The sequence below is a fragment of the Oncorhynchus clarkii genome, chromosome 16 (assembly GCF_045791955.1).
Source record: "Oncorhynchus clarkii lewisi isolate Uvic-CL-2024 chromosome 16, UVic_Ocla_1.0, whole genome shotgun sequence".
NCBI classification, from domain to species: Eukaryota; Metazoa; Chordata; class Actinopteri; order Salmoniformes; family Salmonidae; genus Oncorhynchus; species Oncorhynchus clarkii.
This window is the reverse complement of record NC_092162.1, coordinates 42,608,672-42,632,721: the sequence shown is the minus strand read 5'-3', so window position 1 is coordinate 42,632,721 and position 24,050 is coordinate 42,608,672. Positions and strand designations below refer to the sequence as shown.

Sequence of the window (24,050 nt, the reverse complement as noted above, 5' to 3'; positions counted from 1 at the left end):
AGGTATGAATAGAGTGGGTACAGATTAAGACACAATAGTACCAGTAAAAATATATATTGGATACTGGCCAATACTGACTATTACACCTGAAATCAGGTCATAGGGATACAACACTCCTCAGTGTAGTTTAGTTTACATGAATGTATTATCGTGTTGGGCTTCGAGTGAAGATTGACGATGTCATAAAATACTAGGTGCAAAAAAATATGGTACCTGCTATTACCGGTAAATTTTCCTTTCAGTCCTATGAATAAACATTATTGAAAGACACCAGTGACTCGGTGTACACTTAAATAAGAGTTTTTGATTGCAGTTAAATTAGATTTATGACTCAAAATAAGATTGCCCAGTTACCACACAGATTCCAAGGTTGATGAAAGGTAAAAAGTAAAATAGTCCCATAGAAACGTTTTTTATTTGTTGTCTATATGGCTATATTCCTATTCCTATCAGGCTGCACACCTGTCCGAACTGTTGTTCCTGACGCCATCTTTACTCATATGCCACTCTACAGGCAAACGCACAACCGGCCACTAGGTGTCAAAACAATAAGGGAGTTTCAATTACCATAATGTCAATACAATTTCAATATATTTCGATTAAAATAACACATCAATCAAATATCTTTAAACACATTTTTGTTCCACACACAAACTGGCTTTAACACTACTATTTGATTTAATGCAAGAACTTCTATTCTGGATGAAATATTTTTTCATGTTTGACTTTGGTTTGTGTTTCATGGGAAACCTATATTTGTTGGGATAATTCCCCATCCACGCTTGCATTGTAACATTCACGTAATGCAGGTGAGCAAAGCAGCAAAGAAATTAAATAAAATAGCATTTTCAAATGCCATCATTGTGACTTATTACAGCATATAAGAATTTAGCGTGCCTTATCTAATCTGATACTCATCATATACATTAAGAGATTATGCCTTTGACGATATCCATGTCAGAAACCTGATTTTGATGTAACTTCCATGGGAAACATTGGACTTTGTCAATAGGCCTGGTAATAGAGAAATCATCCTCACTTGCTCAGGTCTCTCCTGTGTAAAGGGCTGGCCCATACAGATGAAAAGCACATAAAAAAAATCGATTTAATTGTTTATTTATTTTTTATTTAACCAGGCAAGTCAGTTAAGAACAAATTCTTATTTACAATGACGGCCTACTCTGACCAAAACCGGACGACGCTGGGCCAATTGTGCGCCGCCCTATTGGACTCCCAATCACGGCCAGATGTGATACAGCCTGGATCTAAAGGTAACGATCGTATCATTGCCAGAATGTCCTAGGACTGGAGCACACGATAACTATAAGTGGATTATTAAATGGGAAATAAACAACCGCAAATACAGTATGGCTGCAACTGTCTACAGCGTCAAAATAAGTATATAACAACAATAATATGACTGAGAAAAAAATACAACTACTTAAAAAATAACGACTGGCAAAAGAACACGACTAGGTAAAAAATGACATGTCTGGCAAAAGAATACAACTCACAAGATTATAAATAGCACATGAATGTTGTTTTAATAAAGAAACCCTTGGGAAGGTCAGGAACACGAGCATTATCATCCAATGGACAATAACATTGTGTAGTACACTTCCATTCACTAGAATGTTGTGACTCTTTTTCAACATTTGCCTTTAATCTAAAAATGAAACAGACAATATTAACCAAAAAAGGTTAAATAATATCTTCATCAATAATGAAAGCGCCCATATTTACTTCATAAATAATCAGTACATCATTCATACCCAGGTATATCTTATGATTAAGACCACACATATAGGGCTTTCAATGTATTCATGATTTGTGTGACAGTTTCTCATCTGTGTTTATGCTGTGTTTTGGCCACAACTCCGCAATTAACACACACTAACATGTCCCAATGAGTAATGGTAACACAATCAAAGAGTGTAACATACAGTAGTTTAGCCTAATCCTCAATTGTGTAATCTAATCGGATAGCCCAATGCAGAGCCATACTGTATATACAGTTGAAGTCAGAAGTTTACATACACCTTAGCCAAAATCATTTAAACTCAGTTTTTCACAATTCCTGACATTTAATCCTAGTAGAAATTCCCTGTCTTAGGTCAGTTAGGACCACCACTTTATTTTAAGAATGTGAAATGTCAGAATAATAGTAGAGAGAATGATTAATTTCAGCTTTTATTTATTTCATCACATTCCCAGTGGGTCAGAAAGTTTACATACACTCAATTAGTATTTGGTAGCGTTGTCTTTAAATTGTTTAACCTGGGTCAAATGTTTCCGGTAGCCTTCCACAATAGGTTGGGTGAATTTTGGTCCATTCCTCCTGACAGAGCTGGTGTAACAGAGTCAGGTTTGAAGGCCTCCTTGCTCGTACACGCTTTTTCAGTTCTGCCTGCCCACAAATGTTCTATAGGATTGAGGTCAGGGCTTTGTGGTGGCCACTCCAATACCTTGACTTTGTTGTCCTTAAGCCATTTTGCCACAACTTTGGAAGTATGCTTGGGGTCATTGTCCATTTGGAAGACTCATTTGCGACCAAGCTTTAATAACTTCCTGACTGATGTCTTGAGATATTGCTTCAATATAGCCACATAATTTTCCTCCCTCATGATGCCATCTATTTTGTGAAGTGCACCAGTCCCTCCTGCAGCAAAGCAACCCCACAACATGATGCTGCCACCCCCGTGCTTCAAGGTTGGGATGTTGTTCTTCGGCTTACAAGCCTCCCCATTTTTCCTCCAAACATAACGAATGTCATTATGGCCAAACAGTTCTATTTTTGTTTCATCAGACCAGAGGACATTTCTCCAAAAAGTATGATCTTAGTCTGGCATTTTTATGGCGGTTTTGGAGCAGTGGCTTCTTCCTTGCTGAGCGGCCTTTCAGTTTGTCGATATAGGGCTTGTTTACTGTGGATATAGATACTTTTGTACCAGTTTCCTCCAGCATCTTCACAAGGTTGATTTGCACTTTTCACACCAAAGTACGTTCATCTCTAGGAGACCAAACGCGTCTCCTTCCTGAGCGGTATGACAGCTGAGTGGTCCCATGGTGTTTATACTTGCGTACTATTGTTTGTACATACGAATGTGGTACCTTCAGGCATTTGGAAATTGCTCCCAAGGATGAACAAGACTTGTGGAGGTCTACAATTGTTTTTCTGAGGTCTTGGCTGATTTATTTTGATTTTCCCATGATGTCAAGCAAAGAGGCACTGTGTTTGAAGGTAGGCCTTGAAATACATCCACAGGTACACCTCCAATTGACTCAAATGATGTCAATTAGCCTATCAGAAGCTTCTAAAGCCATTACATAATTTTCTGGAATCTTCCAAGCTGTTTAAAGGCACAGTCAACTTAGTGTATGTAAACTTCTGACCCACTGGAATTGTGATACAGTGAATTATAAGTGAAATAATCTAAGTGTATGTAAACTTCCGACTTCAACTGTAGATGTAGAAATACACAAAGTACACATCCATTTAGCTCTAGCACAAACCAGTTGACAACCCCTTCTCAGGCTGATGTTACTGTTGGTTACCACAGTTGTTGCACAGACACTCCACTGAGACTGTATGGACTGAGGGGTCATGGTGGGAACGCCAGGGGGGCAAGACACTCATAGAGGAAAGGTATTAAAACCAAACATGAAGGGAACAGGGGGATGTGGGGAGGCAATACACAATAACCCAAGAAAATTATGCCAAGCTTTTCTGATTGCTCTAGAACAGCAGAATCTAGCCTGAAATGAAGATAAAACATTTTTAAAGAAACAAATATAAATAAAAATGAAGCAACTTTAAGTTAACTGATGGTGCTCATTTTCAGAATATTAATCAACATAATCTTAAGATTACAAAAAGTGAAAAGCTTGTGAACCTCGTGATGTGAATTTTGATGCCATATTTGTCATGAGGTAAACCAGTGTGGGCGAACATGCTCATTGGAGCTACATAGGTCACAGCTAGCGAGCACCCCACCAGGGAGGTTGCAACTGCTTTCTCCTAAAGTAATCGACTCTGACTGCTGTGTCCGTTAGTCCCCCTCCAATATGTCTACCCCAATAAAAAATTATGTTGGCATGAATGTGCTTCCATACAGTGTTAGGCACAACAGCTAACAAAATGATGCAGCTGTTAAAGAGTTCAATATCAGACTTGTTAGTTTCTAGAAGACTGTAACCAAGGCTAGTTGCTACTGAACCTGAAACTGACTGAGGAACATCTTGAGTCAGTTCTGCAGTGACCCTCCTGAGGATTTAGATGGCGAGACTCACATTCAGTACACACACACACACACACACATACAGTAACAGTACAAACTCGCTTTCAGTACACATATACAGTTCATACACAAGCATCTTATAGGGGTTTAAAGAGAGGGTGGGGGGGTTGAGGGGCAACACATACATACTGAACTTATAAGTACACATGTAGCCACTCACACACACTCAGACTAAACTGATATTTTACCTGACTGGCAGATAGTTGCCACATGGCTGACTGCAGAAGTAAAATGACAAAATGTCTTAGAATTCTCAGAACCACTCATAATAAAAATAAACACAATACAAATCGCCATTCATTCTTTAAAACACCTTGACGTCTTTTGAGATCTACTCAATCAAATGGGACGTCGGAGGAGACACGTAAACGATGACGATTTCAGCTTATACTAAAACAAACCTCAGATCTCATGCATATCTGGAGAACACCACAACCTCCCCAACCTCAGGAGAGGTGAAAGAAAGTAGGCACGTGTAGCATGTGTTTTACACTGATATTCTTTCAAATGTAGAAATGAAGAAACACATGTACTACATTATTATAAGGAGACAGACAAATAACCGCTAGTGGGCTGTATTTCCATGTCTAACTTAATAGCACCAAGTAAAAAAAAATAAAAAATGTTTTACAGACACAAAAAATGGCAACCATGCTAGGTGTGGGAAGGCAAGTGATTTCAGAAACAGATCAGAAACGATTTGGTAGAATGGAAAAGCACGAGTACTTCTAATAGCGTTCTGCCTGTTTTTAAAATCCTGTCTTCCCCTGAGATGTGTCTTGATGATGCTTTGTGCCATGACCCCTCTCCCAATAGCGTAACACGTCTGTAAGCATGCTCACCGCTACATTTCCCCTACAGAAGTGAAGAAAGAAGGCTTTAATGTCTGCAAGTATTAACACAACTAGGCCCTATAAAAAAAGCCCTGGACACACAGTATTAGAACCCAGAATCAACTCTAGGACAAAGAGCAGTTATGGTTAGTTCGCATGTTGACTCCACAAATATATAATATATATTTATATGTATATAAATAAAAATTCAGTGCTGTAAAAACATCTCCAACTCCATAGGATCTGATCCATTGTAGAAGGCCTATGGCATTTGACTCTTTCTCATGACTAAAAGCTACTGCTGGGAGTATGAAAACTGTACTGGATCTCCTGTGTCCTTCACTGAGAATACAGCACTAAGCAAGTGAAGACTTGTTAGTATTTGTTCACTTTTTTTTTTTGACAATATAATTTTGTTGTGTAGCTTTGTTTTTGGTAGCAGCAAAGCACCATGTTTTTTTTTTTCAAACTGACTGTATGTATGTATATGGGCAAGTCTCTCTGTGAGTCTGATTGAATCTTGTCTCCATAGTCTCTGGGTGTGTGTGTGTGTGTGGGTGGGGGCTGCTATAGGTCTATGAGGAGCAGCGCCCAACGTTGATGCCATTCTCTGCGGCGGCCTGCAGCTCGATGGGTCTGGCTGGCTGATCTCCTGGCCGGGCGTTCATCAGAGACAGGTTCCTCACACAGCCTGTGAGCCCCGAGGAGAACTTCCCTCCCGTCATCGCAGATATATCTGGGGCTCCCCCTGTAACAAACAGACACATGAGCGCACATACACACAGTGCATGTCCTTAGAGAAGACATAATATCACCTCTTTTAGTCAGTAATTTCCCTATAGAATTTGGACACTGTACTTTTGTACTATTTAGACACTTTGGGAAAGAGTAAAGTTCACATTTCCAACAGGATATTTAAGGTACTGTATTTCTCTTCTCTTTGGAGACTGAAATATAATACTTGAGATTTTCCCAACAGGAAGAAGACGTACCCAGGTATACGTTGCCTTTGGTGTTCACCATGATGCTTTTGCCTTGTGATTGTCCTCGTTGAATGGCTGCTCCGTCTATCTGAATATATCCCTGTTTACCAGTTCTGATCACACAGAAGAAAACTTCCCTTACTCGTATGATCAAGACACTTTGTCACAAAGCAGAGTTCATTCATTGAGAAAATACACCCCTACCAAAAATCGATTAAAAATAGATCCATCAGTGACATTAGAAATACATTTTTAAAGACACTGTGGAACAAGAGGTGAAAAATAAAAGGTTAAAAAAAGACAGTCCCTCCAGGATTTGTGGTGATATTTGCAGGCAAAAAATGCTTGATTTTGCTGAAGCAATTCAGATTTTGCATGGCAACATTTGTCATGAAAATGTGCTGACGAGGGAAAACGTTTGTTGACGTCTGGCTTGATTGAACCATTTATGCGGTAAATGTGGGGTCATTGGTTGAAATTGTGAGCCCTCTTTTTGTACTGCGGGGATGGCTCAGTTTAATTCGATAATATTGCGATGATTTCACTGTTTTAAGTGGAAATAGTGCAGTGATTGGTCAAATATGCAAGCCCTCGTATAATATGCAGGGAATTGTTGATTTATCAACAACAACAAAAAATGCGATCGCAGAATGGCGGAATCCCGGAGGTACTGATAATAGGAGGTGTAACAGAACACGAGTGGAAGGTCACGTATGGTACATTACCTCACGGCAGTGACCTTGTGCCATCTGCCATCATTGATGGGCTCCCTGGACTGTATCTGAGACTCTCCACTGCCCAGCTGGTAGCTGTGGACAGACAGGGAACATGCAACAGTAGCATTACTACTGCAGTAGGACGACATACAGGAGAATGAGCAGCTATGTGCTTACTTAGGACTGGTGTAAACACTTTACCAATCAGTTATATACGAACCGTAAGCATGGCATGTTCCTTAGGCAACCACAATTATCAAAAAGAAAAACAGTCATGACAGTGATGCTTTCTTACCTGAAGACTAAGTGTCCGTTTTGCAGACCAAGACTTATAAAGTCCTTCCCCTTTCCTTGATCTCCAAGCTCCTGGAAATAAAGTTGTTTAGGTGACACATAGGAAAGTTATGACAGTATATTGATATATTAAAACCATAATGGATTTTTATTTATTTACTGAGTGCACAGATTCTCTGTTATTAAGACTTGTGGAGTTGCCTGTATTGTAGAAGATACATACATATATATATATTTTTATACCTATTCAAGCTTTGATCACAAACCTGAATCAAGCTCCTTTTGGTAGTACAGTACAAGCTAAGTTACATGCAACATAACAATACACATTGAAGCTGCCACAGCGATGGTGCATATTATAGTACATTGTTAAAGATCGATTGAATTGATAGCTAAAAGTGGTAGGCTGCTCCAGCCAAAGACAACGAAAGCCAAGTAGCCTTATCCAGATTGTTGTACATTTCAAAACATGTCGTCCATAGTAGTGTGAGACTGTCAAATTCTCTCACAATACATCTATACATGAAGTACATCCCAGGAGGCTGCGGAGTGGGAGGACGGCTCATAATAATGGCTGGAATTTGAAAGAATAACAAAATGGTTGAATAAAGAAATGTGACATATAAAGTGCATTGAATAAAAGTGATAGAACAACGAGACAGTAGGAATGTGCATGGATACCAAAACACACGGAGTAAATGGCTTGATAATCAAACGCAAGGTTTCCATTCCAGCCATTACTGTGAGCCCGTCCTCCCCAATTGAGGTGCCACCAACCTCCTGTGAAGTACATATCCTGAACTATACCATATTTACCAGGTGTTTTGGTGAGGTGGATACCCTTTTACTAGCATGCATCCTGCGGAAATGGCTAGCGCCATTAAAGGGCTCCTGGGGAAGATGGGAGTGGGGTCGGGTGAGAGAGGCAAAGCGTCAACCAGGCGACATGCAGTGCAGGCAAACAAAACAGTGCTCTCAAACCATGCCTGGACCTGGGACTGTCACATGGCTCGCTCAGAGCCAATCATGCCAAACCGACAGCCATTCTGTAAGTTGCATCAATCTCAAAGAAACAAGTAAGGAGTGAGCAGTGAGAGCCAAACATTATTAATAACCAAACAGAAAAGAGCAGTTGAATGTCAAGCGAACCTATTTGAGTCTTAGAAAAGCTATTCATACACATCAAATGTATTATTATTAATGCGAGTGTAAAAAAGGTAGGTCATTTTGTGAAGGTGGGTTATTGGTAAATGTGTGATTAGATGGTAAGGATGATAAGGAGTGCTGCGTGGTGGGGTGGGGTACGGTGGCAAGGTTAGGACATACTACTCCCTGCCACAGGATCAGGCCCTCTTTGGAGGAGGTGTTGACCTTGAGCTCCATCTCGATGGTCTCTGGAGCGTCAGGGCCGCTGCAACACACACACACACACACACACACACACACACACACACAGCCGAGATTTTAAACTACAAAGACCACCTCAATGCCTCACTACAATAGTGACAATTTTAGAGAAGGAAACTGATACAGCTTAAAGAAAGTTGCTTCCTTCCCCACTTGGGAAACTCTGTCTCACCTTCTGGGGAAGATAGTCTTGGGAAGAGCAAGGTAACCGTTGTCATAGAATTGAGCTGCATACTCAATGGGGGCATCTATAAAAACATAGTAGAAAACACAACACTTTAGTTTCCTGTATGTTGACATAGGTGGCAGCAGGCTGAATAGAACCATCCAACTGGCTCAGTTAGAAACTACAGTAGTTACACAAGAGTGAAGACAGACATGGAAAGAGGGGAAAAGACAGAGCATCTTCTTATCGTTTGACTTTAGGAACAATATTTGAATTAACATTTCAAATAACTCTATTTTTGACATGTATTCCTTACAGTACAGTATTTTAGACCAATGTTGCAGATTGAAGATTCTGTATTGACAGACAAACTGTACAAAACTCCAGTCAGATGACATTCTCCATAGTACATGTCATTCCTTACACACACACACAAACTAGTCAAAAGATACAGGCATATCAGTGCAGTGGGGACCCAGATGATGTAATACTCCATGTTATCATCTTCAGGAGTTTCAACACACCCCTCATACTACTTTCATCCAAATACTTTTAGTGGTTAGTAACTGACAACGAACATCCTTGTTCCAATATGTAGAAAATGCATTTCATAGTCAGTTTCCACCGACAGCAGTAGTGGAGTTGTTTCTGTTGTGGTTTTGGACAGGCAGTTCAGAGGACGGAACAGAGGTTCGTGTTGCAGTGAGTGGTTGGTTATTATGTCATAGACTCAACAGGACGCTTGTTTAGGAGAGGGAAAAAAAGGGGAATTCTACATTTAAAACCTATAAGGTATCTCAAACAAGACAAAGAGAAAGTGTCACTTGGCCAAAAGCTGCTGAGACGCAACTGCAAGATTATGTAATATCCATCTGCATGCTACAGTACACTTAGCCTTTAACATAGAATTCCCCTCTCCCAACATGTCACAGATAGGACCACAAGCCACCAGTTGAGTACAGAACAGACATGTGTAGTGTTGGTTTGGTAGTAGAGTACACGTGTTGTGTAATTGACTTGTTTCTCTGATTTGCTGAGTGTGTTAGGCTGGCGGCGGGGGCCCACTGGGGCTCTTGAGGGCCCTCAGGTCGGTCGGTGGGGACCCTGACGGTTAGTCACGGTTATGTCAGGCAGAACTGAAGGGAGGGATACTGTACCATTCCCCCCGCTACCCTCCAAATTCCACAGGGACTCGGCGAAGCTGGAGACCTGGCCTGTGTGTGTGGGATATAACCATGAGAGGCCAGGGGTAAGACATGTGGCTCAGACACCCAACACTTCAGAGCACGGCTGGATCCTATAGACTAACTGTCTAATGTTATGGTATGGAGGTTCGAGTGTGGAGAATCATCTTCATATGGGACCATTCCTTAGACGAGGGGTCTGGTTGAGGTCTAGCTAACGCAACGTCCTATGGGATAGAGATAGTTACCAGTAGACATACAGTGCCTTGCAAAAGTATTCATCCCCCTTGGCGTTTTTCCCATTCTGTTGCATTACAACCTGTAATTTAAATGGATTTTTATTTGGATTTCATCTAATGGACATACAAAATAATCCAAATTGGTGAAGTGAAAAAAATAACTTGTTTCAAAAAATTCTAAAGAATAAAAAACAGAAAAGTGGTGCGTGTATTCACCCCTTTTGCTAATCAAATCAAATCAAATTTTATTTGTCACATACACATGGTTAGCAGATGTTAATGCGAGTGTAGCGAAATGCTTGTAATCTTCAGGCGCCGACAGAGATGGCCGCCTCGCTTCGCGTTCCTAGGAAACTATGCAGTTTTTTGTTTTTTTACGTGTTATTTCTTACCCCTTTTGCTATGAAGCCCCTAAATAAGATCTGGTGCAACCAATTACCTTCAGAAGTCACAATTAGTTAAATAAAGTCCACCTGTGTAGTCTAAGTGTCACATGATCTCAGTATACACACACACACACACACACACACACACACACACACGTTCTGAAAGGCCCCAGAGCCTGCAACACCACTAAGCAAGGGGCACCATGAAGACCAAGGAGCTGCCCAAACAGGTCAGGGACACAGTTGGAGTACAGATCAGGGTTAGGTTATAAAAATAAAAAATAAACATAAACTTCGAACATCCCACGGAGCACCATTAAATCCATTATTAAAAAATGTAAAGAATATGGCACCACAACAAACCTGCCAAGAGAGGGCCGCCCACCAAAACTCAGACCAGGCAAGGAGGGCATGAATCAGAGAGGCAACAAATTAACCAAAGATAACCCTGAAGGAGCTGCAAAGCTCCCCAGTGGAGATTGGAGTATCTGTCCACTTTAAGCCGTACACTCCAGAGCTGGGCGTTACGGAAGAGTGGCCAGAAAAAAGCCATTGCTTAAAGAAAAAAATAAGCAGACACATTTAGTGTTCGCCAAAAGGCATGTGGGAGACTCCCCAAACATATGGAAGAAGGTATTCTGGTCAGATGAGCCAAAAATGTAGCTTTTTGGCCATCAAGGAAAACGCCATGTCTGGGGAAAACCCAACACCTCAAGAACACCATCCCCACAGTAAAGCATGGTGGTGGCAGCATCATGCTGTGGGATGTTTTTCCATCGGCAGGGACTGGAAAACTAGTCAGAATTGAAGGAATGATGGATGGAGCTAAATACAGGGAAATTCTTGAGGGAAACCTGTTTCAGTCTTCTAGAGATTTGAGACTGGGACAGAGGTTCACCTTCCAGTAGGACAATGAGCCCAAGTGTAATGCTAAAGCAACACTCGAGTGGTTTAAGGGGAAACATTTAAATGCCTTGGAATGGCCTAGTCAAAGCCCAGACCTCAATCTAATTGAGAATCTGTACACTAGCGGAACCCATCCAACTTGATGGAACTGGAGCAGTTTTGCCTTGAAGAATGGGAAAACAAATCCCAGTGGCTAGATGTGCCAAGCTTATAGAGACATACCCCAAGAGACTTGCAGCTGTAATTGCTGCAAAAGGTGGCTCTACAAAGTATTGACTTTGGGGGGGAGGGGGAGGGGGGGGAAAAGTTATGCATGTTCAAATTCAGTTTTTTTGTTTCACAAGAAAAAATATTTTGCATCTTCAAAGTGGTAGGCATGTTGTGTAAATCAAATAATACAAACCTCACCCCCAAAAAATATATTTTAATTCCAGGTTGTAAGGCAACAAATAAGAAATTGCAGAGAGGGGTGAATACTTTCGCAAGCCACTGTAAACAATCTCGCTCAATATGATAAGGGTGTATTCTAAAACTAATGTGGTGTTGTGAAGAGATTTCATGGCATCTCCAGAGATTTCTTTATCTCCTAGCTAATGAAGACACAGCACTGCAAACAAAACCATCATTCACAATTATACCATACATCAGCTTTTATGGTAACAGGGCAATTCTTGGAGTAATTGGTAGAAAACTAAAATGCAATATATTAAAGTGTTTTAATAAGGTTTATAATAATTCCTTATCCAGATACTTTATCCAGAATTGTTCCATTCGTTCTGCTGGTCTCCCTCATTCTCTTTGATAACAAAGTTACATCTCAAAGGACTAAAAGATAATATAATAGATGTCATTTAGCAGACGCTATTATCCAAAGCGACTTACAGTCACGCGTACATGTTTAAGTATGGGTAGTCCTGGGAATTGAACCCACTATGCTGATGTTGCCACTGCCAGTGCCATACTCTACCAACTGAGCTTCAAAGGACCACCAAGACCCCTACAGAGGACCAAGATATAGTGGAATGGTTGTGTTGTGTCCAGTGTATAGGAAAATAAGAGCAGTACTTACTCTGTCCACAGATGGGGCCATTGAAGCCTACGGGACACACACACTGGCCATTCACACAGCTGCCTCCATTCTGGCACTGGTCACTGCTCTGGCAGGTGTCCCTCACCACCTCACAGCGCTCACCTGCAGAGGGCACAGGGTCAGAAGGGTCAAAGTGGCATTAGGAGGACAGATACACACTGCAGTGACCCTATTTGCTAAATAGTTAACCAATAGCTACCTGAACTATCTGCACTGACCCATCTTTGCACTAACTCTTGACTCATCACATACGCTGCTGCTACTCTTTATTATCTATCCTGTTGCCTAGTCACTTTATCCCTACCTATATGTACAGTACCAGTCAAAAGTTTGGACACCTACTCATTACAGGGTTTCTTTATTTTTTACTATTTTCTACATTGTAGAATAACAGTGAAGATATCAAAACTAAACTCAGCAAATAAAGAAACATCCCTATTTCAGGACCCTGTCTTTCAAAGATAATTAGTAAAAATCCAAATAACATAACAGATCTTCATTGTAAAGGGTTTAAACACTGTTTCCCATGCTTGTTCAATGAACCTAAACAATTAATGAACATGCACCTGTGGAACGGATGTTAAGACACTAACAGTTTACAGACGGTAGGCAATTAAGGTCACAGCTATGAAAAGTTAGGACACTAAAGAGGCCTTTCTACTGACTCTGAAAAACACCAAAATAAAGATGCCCAGGGTCCCTGCTCATCTGTGTGAACATGCCTTAGGTATGCTGCAAGGAGGCATGAGGACTGCAGATGTGGCCAGGGAAATAAATTGCAATGTCTGTACTGTGAGACGCCTAAGACAGCACTACATTGAGACAGGACGGACAGCTGATCATCCTCGCAGTGGCAGACCACGTGTAACAACACCTGCACAGGATCGGTACATCCAAACATCACACATGTGAGACAGGTACAGGATGGCAACAACTGCCCGAGTTACACCAGGAATGCACAATCCCTCCATCAGTGCTCAGACTCTCTCAGCTTATTGCGGACAGGCTGGACTGAGGGCTTGTCGGCCTGTTGTAAGGCAGGTCCTCACCAGACATCACCAGCAACAATGTCGCCCATGGGCACAAACCCACCGTCACTGGACCAAACAGGAATGGAAAAAAGCGCTCTTCAATGACAAATCGCGGTTTTGTCTCACCAGGGGTGATGGTTGAATTCACGTTTATCATAGAAGGAATGAGCGTTACACCGAGGCCTGTACTCTGGAGCGGGATTGATTTGGAGGTGGAGGGTCCGTCATGGTCTGGGGCGGTGTGTCACAGTATCATCGGACTGAGCTTGTCGTCATTGCAGTCAATCTCAACGCTGTGCGTTACAGGGAAGACATCCTCCTCCGTCATTTGGTACCCTTCCTGCAGGCTCATCCTGACATGACCCTCCAGCATGACAAGCCACCAGCCATACTGCTCGTTCTGTGCATGATTTCCTGCAAGACAGGAAATGTCTGTGTTCTGCCATGGCCAGCGAAGAGCCCGGATCTCAATCCCATTAAGCACGTCTGGGACCTGTTGGACCGGAGGGCTAGGGCCATTCCCCCCAGAAATGTCCGGGAACTTGCCGGTGCCTTGGTGGAAGAGTGGGGTAACATCTCACAGCAAGAACTGGCAAATCTGGTGCAGTCAATGAGGAGAAGATGCACTGCAGTACTTAATGCAGCTGGTGGCCACATCAGATACTGACTGTTAATTTTGACCCCCCCTTTGTTCAGGGACACATTATTCCATTTCTTTTAGTCACATGTCTGTGGAACTTGTTCAGTTTATGTTGGTTGTTATGTTCATACAAATATTTACACAAATATGTTAAGTTTGCTTAATGGAATCATGTAGTAACCACAAAAGTGTTAAACAAATCAAATTACATTTTATATTTGAGATTCTTCATAGTAGCCACCCTTTGCCTTAATTTGACTGGTACTGTATATACAAAAGTATGTGGACACCCCTTGAAATTAGTGGATATTTTTTTCCTTACAGCTGTATCAAATAGAACACAGCCATGCAATCTCCATAGACAAACATTGGCAGTAAAATGGCCCGTACTGAAGAGCTCAGTGACTTTCAACGTTGCACCGTCATAGGATGCCACCTTTCCAAGTTAATTTGTCAAATTTCTGCCCTGCTAGAGCTGCCCCAGTCAACTGTAAGTGCTGTTATTGTGAAGCGGAAACATCTAGGAGCAACATCGGCTCAGCCGCGAAGTGGTAGGACACACAAGCTCACAGAAGGGGAATGCTGAGTGCTGAAGAGCGTAAAAATCACCTGTCCTCGTGGCAACATTCACTGCCGAGTTCCAAACTGCCTCTGGAAGCAACGTCAGCACAAGAACTGTTAGCAGGGAGCTTTTTGAAATGGGTTTCCATGGCCGGGCAGCCACACACAAGCCTAAGATCACCTTGCACAATGCCAAGCTTTGGCTGTAGTGGTGTAGAGCTCACTAACATTGGACTCTGGAGCAGTGGAAACGTATTCCCTGGAGTGGTGAGTCACGTTTCACCATCTGGGTTTGGCGGATGCCAGGAGAACGCTCCCACCCCCAATGCATAATGCCAACTGTAAAGTTTGGTGAAGGAGGAATAATGGCCTTGGGCTGTTTTTCAAGTTAGGCCCCTTAGTTCCAGTGAACTTTCTGGCAACAGTTTGGGGAATGCCCTTTCCCGTTTCAGCATTGACAATGCCCCTGCGCACAAAGCGAGGTCCAAACAGAAATGGTTTGTCGCGATTGGCGTGGAAGAACTTGACTGGCCTGCACAGAGCCCTGACCTCAACTCCATCGAACACCCTTGGGATGAATTGGAACGCCGACTGTGAGCGAGGCCTAATCGCCCAACATCAGTGTCAGACCTCACTACTGCTCTTGTGGCTGAATGAAAGCAAGTCCCTGCAGCAATGTTTCAACTAGAGGTCGACCGATTATGATTTTTCAACGCCGATACCGATACCAATTATTGGAGGACCAAAAAAAATATTTGTAATAATGACAATTACAACAATACTGAATGAACACTTCTTTTAACTTAATACATCAATAAAATCAATGTAGCCTCAAATAAATAATGAAACATGTTCAATTTGGTTTAAATAATGCAAAAACAAAGTGTTGGAAAAGAAAGTGCAATATGTGCTATGTAAAAAAGCTAACGTTTAAGTTCCTTGATCAAAACATATGAAAGCTGGTGGTTCCATTTAATATGAGTCTTCAATATTCCCAGGTAAGAAGTTTTAGGTTGTAGTTATTATAGGACTATTTCTATATACCATTTGTATTTCATATACCTTTGACTATTGCATGTTCTTATAGGCACTTTAGTATTGCCAGTGTAACAGTATAGCTTCCGTCCCTCTCCTCGCCCCTACCTGGGCTCGAACCAGGAACACATCGATAACAGCCACCCTCGAAGCATCGTTACCCATCGCTCCACAAAAGCCGCGGAGCAAGGGGAACAACTACTTCAAAGTCTCAGAGCGAGTGACGTCACCGATTGAAACGCTATTAGCGCACACCCCGCTAACTAGCTAGCCATTTCACATCGGTTACACCAGCCTAATCTTGGGAGTTGATAGGCTTGACATCATAAACAGCTCAATGCTTGAAGCACAGCGAAGAGCTGCTGGCAAATGCACTCACGAGCCTGCTGCTGCCTACCACCGCCCAGTCAGACTACTCTATCAAATCATAGACTTAATTATAACATAATAACACACAGAAATACGAGCCTTAGGTCATTAATATGGTCGAATCCGGAAACTATAATTTCGAAAACAAAACGTTTATTCTTTCAGTGAAATACGGAACCGTTCCATATTTTATCTAACGGGTGGCATCCATAAGTCTAAATATTCCTGCTACATTGCACAACCTTCAATGTAATGTCATAATTGCGTAAAATTCTGGCAAATTAGTTCGCAACAAGCCAGGCGGACCAAACTGTTGCATATACCCTGACTCTGCGTGCAATGAACACAAGAGAAGTGACACAATGTCCCAAGTTTAATATTGCCTGCTAACCTGGATTATTTTAACTAAATATGCAGGTTTAAGAAAAATATACTTCTGTGTATTGATTTTAAGAAAGGCATTGATGTTTATGGTTAGGCACATTCGTGCAACGATTGTGCTTTTTTCGCACAGCGCTTTTGTTAAATCATCCCCCGTTTGGCGAAGTTGGCTGTCTTTGTTAGGGAGAAATAGTCTTCAAAGTTCGCAACGAACCAGGCGGCCCAAACTGCTGCATATACCCTGACTCTGTTGCACAGAACGCAAGAGAAGTGACACAATTTCCCTAGTTAAAATAAATTCATGTTAGCAGGCAATATTAACTAAATATGCAGGTTTAAAAATATATACTTGTGTATTGATTTTAAGAAAGGCTTTGTTGTTTATGGTTAGGTACACATTGGTGCAACGACAGTGCTTTTTTCGCGAATGCGCTTGTTAAATCACCCATTTGGCCAAGTAAGCTATGATTCAATGATAAATTAACAGGCACCGCATCGATTATATGCAACGCAGGACAAGCTAGATAAACTAGTATTATCATCAACCATGTGTAATTAACTAGTGATTATGTTAAGATTGATTGTTTTTTATAATATAAGTTTAATGCTAGCTAGCACCTTACCTTGGCTCCTTGCAGCACTCGCATAACAGGTAGTCAGCCTGCCACGCAGTCTCCTCGTGGAGTGCAATGTATTCGGCCATGATCGGTGTCCAAAAATGCCGATTACGATTGTTATGAAAACTCGAAATCGGCCCTAATTAATCGGCCATTCCGATTAATCGGTCGACCTCTAGTTTCGACTCCAAATGGGAAGCCTTCCCAGAAGAGTGGAGGCTGTTATAGCAGCAAAGGGGGGACCAACTCCATATTAATGCCCATAATTTTGGAATGAGACGCACAACAAGCAGGTGGCCACATACTTCTGGTCTTGTAGTGCATCTACCTCAGTTACCTCGTATTCCTTCATATCGACGTATTCCTTCACTGGTACCCCGTGTATATAACCAAGTTATCACTGTATTTATTGTGTTATTACCTTTCTATTATAATAAACAACAATTATCTCTGCATTGTTTGGAGGGCCCGTAAGTAGGCATTTCACTACTAGTCTACACATGTTGTTCACAAAGCATGTGACAAAGACAATTGATTTGGTCAATATTATCAGAATAGGATAGGGTTATTGAATACCAAATTCTTAAATCAATCTATGGCATATAAGCTCGATCCAAACTGAAGTCCCATAGATTGTACGTCATTTAACATTTACAATGGACTCACCCTCGAAGCCATCCTTGCAGAGACACTGGTATTCATACTCTGCAGTGGGCATGCATCTCGCCCCGTTCAGACAGGGGTTGCGGTCACAGGGACTGTTGTCCTTACACTGGACGATGGCCATGCTCTCTGTGAAGCTGTAGGACAGGTCCACCTTCTTACCATTGATGGACACCTGGACAAGGGACAATACACATGGTAGAGGTTAAAGGTCCTGTCAAGTCAAATTGTCAGGGAAAATACATTTTGTTTCCCCCCTCTATTGTACACGGATATTCTGTGACTGTTCTGTGACTGGATATCTGAAGTGACATTGGCGGTACTAAGGTGATTATAAACATGACATTAGTGATTATGAATGGTAATAAAGGGAATCATGAATCCTCACGTGTCTCTCTCACTCTCTGTGTGTGTGTGTGTGTGTGTGTGTGTGTGTGTGTTGAGCGCACCGCTCCAACGCATCCATAAAACATATCACTGTTGTTAAGGGTCTTGGGTACGATCTCAAAGTTGGGGACTCCTCCCAGGTACATGGGGGTGTGGATGTTCAGGCCCTGGGCCTTGCCAGGTGACGACCTTCTGACCTCCCGGCCACCGTCAACCGTCAGAGAGCCGTCCTTGTCGAGGCGCCCGGCTTCCACGCGGTGCCACTGGCCAAGGGTGATCGGCTCAGGACTGCGCAGGACGGCTTGGCCTGGAAACAAAGACAGTAGTAGCATGGGTTCCACTATGTCCACTATGTCTGAAGGCATCAGTGCTTTCTAGATCTATAAGCTAAGATTCAAGAATCTATGGCACAGCCAGAAAAAGCTTTCAGCTTGAAAACGAAAAGATAAGTCGGAGAGGATACACCAGGATGAGTAGCTATCGCAGTATTCTATATACTTCTTTTCCACCATAATTTGCAAATAAATTCATTAAAAATCCTACAATGTGATTTTCTGGATTTGTTTTCTAATTTTGTCTGTCATAGTTGAAGTGTACATATGATGAAAATTACAGGCCTCTCATATTTTTAAGTGGGAGAACTTGCACAATTGGTGGCTGACTAAATACTTTTTTGCCCCACTGTATATAGATATATTTGTATTATAAACTGGGTGGTTCCAGCCCTGAATGCTGAGTGGCTGGAAGCAGTGGTATATCAGACCGTATACCATGGGTATGACAGAACATTTATTTTTACTGTTCTACTTATGTTGGTAGTCAGTTTATAATAGCAATAAGGCACCTCAGGGGTTTGTGGTATATTGCCAATATACCACGGCTAGGGTCTGTATCCAGGCTCTCTTCGTTGCATCGTGCATAAGAACAGTCAATAGCCGTGGTATATTGGCCATATACTACACCCCTTCGGGCCTTATTGCTTAATTAGAATGTGTCTTTATTCTCTCACCAGTCCCCAGTTCATAGCGGAATTGCACGTATCCGTCCACCATCTCCAGGGAGACAAAGTCCTCCGTCTTCATCTTCTTGCCCACGCTGAAGAACATCAGGCCGTCCAGGGCCATGGGTTTGAACTCCATCTCGATGCGCAGGTCGTTGTGGATGTTGGTCAGAGGAGGGTATGCAATGTACGAGTCCTTACCGTCAAACAGGGGAGTAGTCACCAATTCACCTAGAGGAAACAAACAGCAACAACATGTTGAAATATTATGTGACCAAAATGCCTAAAAACAAACAGGATAGAGAGAATATCTATTATATCTAGTCATTTGTGATTATGCCTCAATTGCAATACAGGAAAGTGGGCAATGCACAGAAAAAAAAGAAAAAAAAAGAAAGAAAAAAACTGGTTTCCCTTACCGTCCATGCACTTGTTTCCAGACTTGCCCAGGTGGCATCGACAGTCGTAGCCCAGGGTGTTCTGACGGTTGATGCAGGTGGCGTCCGGTCCACAAGCCTCTGGGTGGCAGTGCAGGGAGGAGTGGTGCTGACAGTTACTCCCTGTGAATCCTCTGGGACAGCTACACTTGTACAGACTGGCCTCAGAGTCCTGGCACATCCCTCCATTCTGAAACACAACGCCTCAATGAATGAACAAATTCATATATTTTTCAAGCGGGGTCTGAGGACGTGGTTGTCAGCTGACCTGACAGGGGCGGTCAGTGCAGACGGGACAGTTGGACACGCCCGTGGAGCTGCGCTGCAGATCCTTGAAGATGATCTCATCACCTTGGATGACCAGCTTACGGATGCACCCTGGATAGAACCAAGAACAAGAACCGATGGGAACATTCCAAAACAGTGATCAGCAAAGTCTTCTTTACTGTTAAGAAATAACCAGTTACCAAACAAACAAATACTGCATGTTATAAATGTGTATCTACTGTTCCCTGAAGTATGGGACATTTGTGTTGCACCAGGTGTTCTGGTTGAAAGTGAACAAAGAGTGATCTCTCACCGACAAAGCCGGTCTTGAGGCCAGCTGTCTTGGCCAAGAGGGTGTAGTTGGGGTAACCACCCACATACAACTCCTCGTTTAGATCCAGTCCCTGGAACTTTCCCTGTGATACAAGACAGGAAACAGTGTTCATGGATTCATCTCCTTGATACTGTATGTACTTTGTATGAACTCAACAGTCTTTGACTATGTGAAACTACCCGGGAGCGTCTGTTGGATATTCTCTTCGTGTGAATGACATTGTTGAACAGTCTCTGGATCTAAAAAGAATGAGAGCGGGACACTACCTGTGAGCTCCCATTGACGGGGGCCTCCCTGTCCACTATGATGGAGCCCTGGGTTTGGTTGCGGTAGAGCTCTATGGTGTGGAACTCTCCCAGTTTGATGGGGGTGGGGTAGCGGATGGTGGCCATGCCAGAACCCACGTCAAACCTGGCAGGAGAAAACAGTTCAGGTTAGCGTTATCGCTATCATTGTCGTTTTTGCCAGCATGATTGTGATCGCCATTATCATCAGCTTTGATCATCATTTGATCTGGCTTCCTGTCAAAGCAAGGCCTGATTTCAAGGTTTTACTGCTAACCTACAAAGCATTACATGGGCTTGCTCCTACCCATCTCTCTGATTTGGTCCTGCCGTACATACCTACACGTACGCTACAGTCACAAGACGCAGGCCTCCTAATTGTCCCTAGAATTTCTAAGCAAACAGCTTGAGGCAGGGCTTTCTCCTATAGAGCTCCATTTTTATGGAACGGTCTGCCTACCCATGTCAAAGACGCAGACTCGGCCTCAACCTTTAAGTCTTTACTGAAGACTTATCTCTTCAGTGGGTCATATGATTGAGTGTAGTCTGGCCCAGGAGTGGGAAGGTGAATGGAAAGGCTCTGGAGCAACGAACCGCCCTTGCTGTCTCTGCCTGGCCGGTTCCCCTCTTTCCACTGGGATTCTCTGCCTCTAACCCTATTACAGGGGCTGAGTCACTGGCTTACTGGGGCAATCTCATAGCGTCCCTGGAAGGGGTGCGTCACCTGAGTGGGTTGATTCACTGATGTGGTCATCCTGTCTGGGTTGGCGCCCCCCTCTTGGGTTGTGCCGTGGCGGAGATCTTTGTGGGCTATACTCGGCCTTGTCTCAGGATGGTAAGTTGGTGGTTGAAGATATCCCTCTAGTGGTGTGGGGGCTGTGCTTTGGCAAAGTGGGTGGGGTTATATCCTTCCTGTTTGGCCCTGTCCGGGGGTGTCTCCTGACCCCTCCTGCCTCAGCCTCCAGTATTTATGCTGCAGTAGTTTGTGTCGGGGGGCTAGGGTCAGTTTGTTATATCTGGAGTACTTCTCCTGTCCTATTCGGTGTCCTGTGTGGATTTAAGTGTGCTCTCTCTAATTCTCTCTTTCTCTTTCTTTCTCCCTCTCGGAGGACCTGAGCCCTAGGACCATGCCCCAGGACAACCTGACATAATGACTCCTTGCTGTCCCCAGTCCACCTGGCCGTGCTGCTGCTCCAGTTTCAACTGTTCTGCCTTATTATTATTCGACCATGCTGGTCATTTATGAACATTTGAACATCTTGGCCATGTTCTGTTATAATCTCCACCCGGCATAGCCAGAAGAGGACTGGCCACCCCACATAGCCTGGTTCCTCTAGGTTTCTTTCTAGGTTTTGGCCTTTCGAAGGACTTTTTCCTAGCCACCGTGCTTCTACACCTGCATTGCTTGCTGTTTGGGGTTTTAGGCTGGGTTTCTGTACAGCACTTTGAGATATCAGCTGATGTACGAAGGGCTATATAAATACATTTGATTTGATTTGATCAGCTAATTTTGACAGAGACTAAGGACAGTTCAAGTTACCATTCATCAATAGCTTGTTTATTCTTACACATTGAGCTCATGTAGTGTTCATAGTGCGCCAGAATGACAGCTAGGTGCTCACCTGAACTCAGGCCTGCCTCCCACCAGCCCCAGAGAGATGAAGTCTGCTCCCATGGTCCTCTTCTGTCCATTGTAGATGATCATACCTGGTGGACCAGTGGAGGTACAATTAGCTTGGTACACACCCACGCCCCCTGGAGCCAGTCAGAGAAAAACAGTCCCCTGGCACCAAGAGGGGAGCTGAGGTCACTCAAATAAGCTGCATGCTAGCAGATTAAGGGCCAAGCTTGGGACAGTCAAAAACAGGTTCTAGTATCTGCTGCCCTGGGGCATAGCTCTGCTCTGTATCAAACTGTTCGTCTGTCTGGCTTGATCCATCGCTGCCTTCACACGGGCTGCATGCCAGCGACACATGCTCTGCTAAACTCTGCCCAACCATCATCAGCAAGGTCAAAGCCAGGGCAGTCGAAAACCATGCCTCCTCATAAATGTATCCGTAACATCTACGGCTCTGAAACGTAGAGGTTATAGCAGAGAGAGATTTCTTAAATGTGGCACAATTGTTTTTTTTGTTTTTTTTGGGGGGTGGGGGTAGTTTACTCTGTACAACTTCCATGAGCTGGTATGGAAGTTGTTATCAGAGTATGTGTGTCACCCATTGAAGCACCCCACCTCGCTGGTGGTACTGTACTCTTTACTAGCTTCAGAATTGCAAAGCCACATACAGTACTGTCCAATCTTTATTATGAGGCCTAATCACTGTATAGGCTAATAAGACATTCATTTTGCAATAATAAAGCTTGTCTTAAGTAGCAGCAGGGCAGTCTTGTAGGTAGAAGCTGATGCATAGAGATGAAATGGATTGTAATGATGGCATCATACTGTCCTCATCAATAGGACAAAGACTAATGGAATGACGAGCGGGGGGTGCCAACACAGCCACCATGCCTGAATGAGGACATAGACCATTCTTCAATAGGATTCTCTCACAGCCATCAGCTGTGCTCTACATTAGGATGCATTATGGCAAGGTAAAAGGTCAACATCACTGGTGGCTTTTCAGCCCAAAAAGCATCACCTGCATCAGTCCTGAGTGTGTGAGCTCAAGCACTGCGACTCACCCGCATAGAGGATGAGACCTTCACACCACATGGTGTGAGAAGAGAGGGAGTGTGTGGAGGGACAGAAGAGGGGGGTGAAATCATGTGAAAAAAAACAAGGAAAGAGAACGCACTCAACGACACAAAGACATAACAGATGCAGTCAGGATCACTGTAGTCAGTGAAACTATCTTCAAAGCAAAAGTTGCAAATCCACTGGTGCAGAGAAAGCTATTTTTCAGTACATAAGTCTGACTGTAAGTGACTACAGCCTCACCATCAGGATTGTCTGGCCTGAAGCTGATCTTGATGCTGAAGGACTTGTAGGCATTCTTGATGGTGGGCAGAGTGAGATAGGACAGGGGCTCCTGGGTGAAATAGGGCATCACTCGATCTGTAGAGATAAAGGATGGAGAATCGTAGAGTTAGATACTGGCAATATCAAAAGTTCCCCTCCGATTGAGCTTACTGCCTATGAACTAGAGATAGGGGATGGGGAACCATGGTGTTGGATACTGGCAATAATGTAACAGTTGAAGTCAGAAGTTTACATGCACTTAGGTTGGAGTCATTAAAACTCGTTTTTCAACCACTCCACAAATTTCTTCTTAACAAACTATAGTTTTGCCAAGTCAGTTAGAACATCTACTTCATCATGCATGACACAAGTCATTTTTCCAACAATTGTTTACAGATTCCAGTGGGTCAGAAGTTTACATACACAAAGTTGACTGTGCCTTTAAACAGCTTGTGCCTTTAAACAGCTTGGAAAAGTCCAGAAAATTATGTCATGGCTTTAAAAGCTTCTGACAGGCTAATTGACACAATTTGAGTCAATGGGAGGTGTACCTGTGAATGTATTTCAAGGCCTACCTTCAAAC

At 42.9% G+C, this 24,050-nt stretch overlaps 1 protein-coding gene across 1 annotated transcript in view; it reads right to left on the bottom strand.

The window, feature by feature from the left end:
* Window positions 1-1,112: 1,112 nt before the first annotated feature.
* LOC139368502 (basement membrane-specific heparan sulfate proteoglycan core protein-like) overlaps window positions 1,113-24,050 on the bottom strand; it is a 159,128-nt gene continuing 136,190 nt past the window's right edge. Inside the window, exons 69-87 of the mRNA XM_071107471.1 lie at window positions 23,447-23,563; window positions 23,191-23,208; window positions 22,131-22,215; window positions 20,491-20,635; window positions 20,204-20,306; window positions 19,892-20,001; window positions 19,606-19,813; window positions 19,196-19,417; window positions 18,249-18,493; window positions 17,803-17,974; window positions 12,482-12,604; window positions 9,855-9,911; window positions 8,704-8,779; window positions 8,451-8,535; window positions 7,941-8,015; window positions 7,126-7,196; window positions 6,840-6,923; window positions 6,124-6,227; window positions 1,113-5,879 (exon numbers count right to left, since the gene is read on the bottom strand). Of these exons, the coding sequence (XP_070963572.1) occupies window positions 5,707-5,879; window positions 6,124-6,227; window positions 6,840-6,923; window positions 7,126-7,196; window positions 7,941-8,015; window positions 8,451-8,535; window positions 8,704-8,779; window positions 9,855-9,911; window positions 12,482-12,604; window positions 17,803-17,974; window positions 18,249-18,493; window positions 19,196-19,417; window positions 19,606-19,813; window positions 19,892-20,001; window positions 20,204-20,306; window positions 20,491-20,635; window positions 22,131-22,215; window positions 23,191-23,208; window positions 23,447-23,563 (2,273 nt within the window). The 3' untranslated portion in view covers window positions 1,113-5,706. The remainder of the gene's footprint in view (window positions 5,880-6,123; window positions 6,228-6,839; window positions 6,924-7,125; window positions 7,197-7,940; window positions 8,016-8,450; window positions 8,536-8,703; window positions 8,780-9,854; window positions 9,912-12,481; window positions 12,605-17,802; window positions 17,975-18,248; window positions 18,494-19,195; window positions 19,418-19,605; window positions 19,814-19,891; window positions 20,002-20,203; window positions 20,307-20,490; window positions 20,636-22,130; window positions 22,216-23,190; window positions 23,209-23,446; window positions 23,564-24,050) is intronic.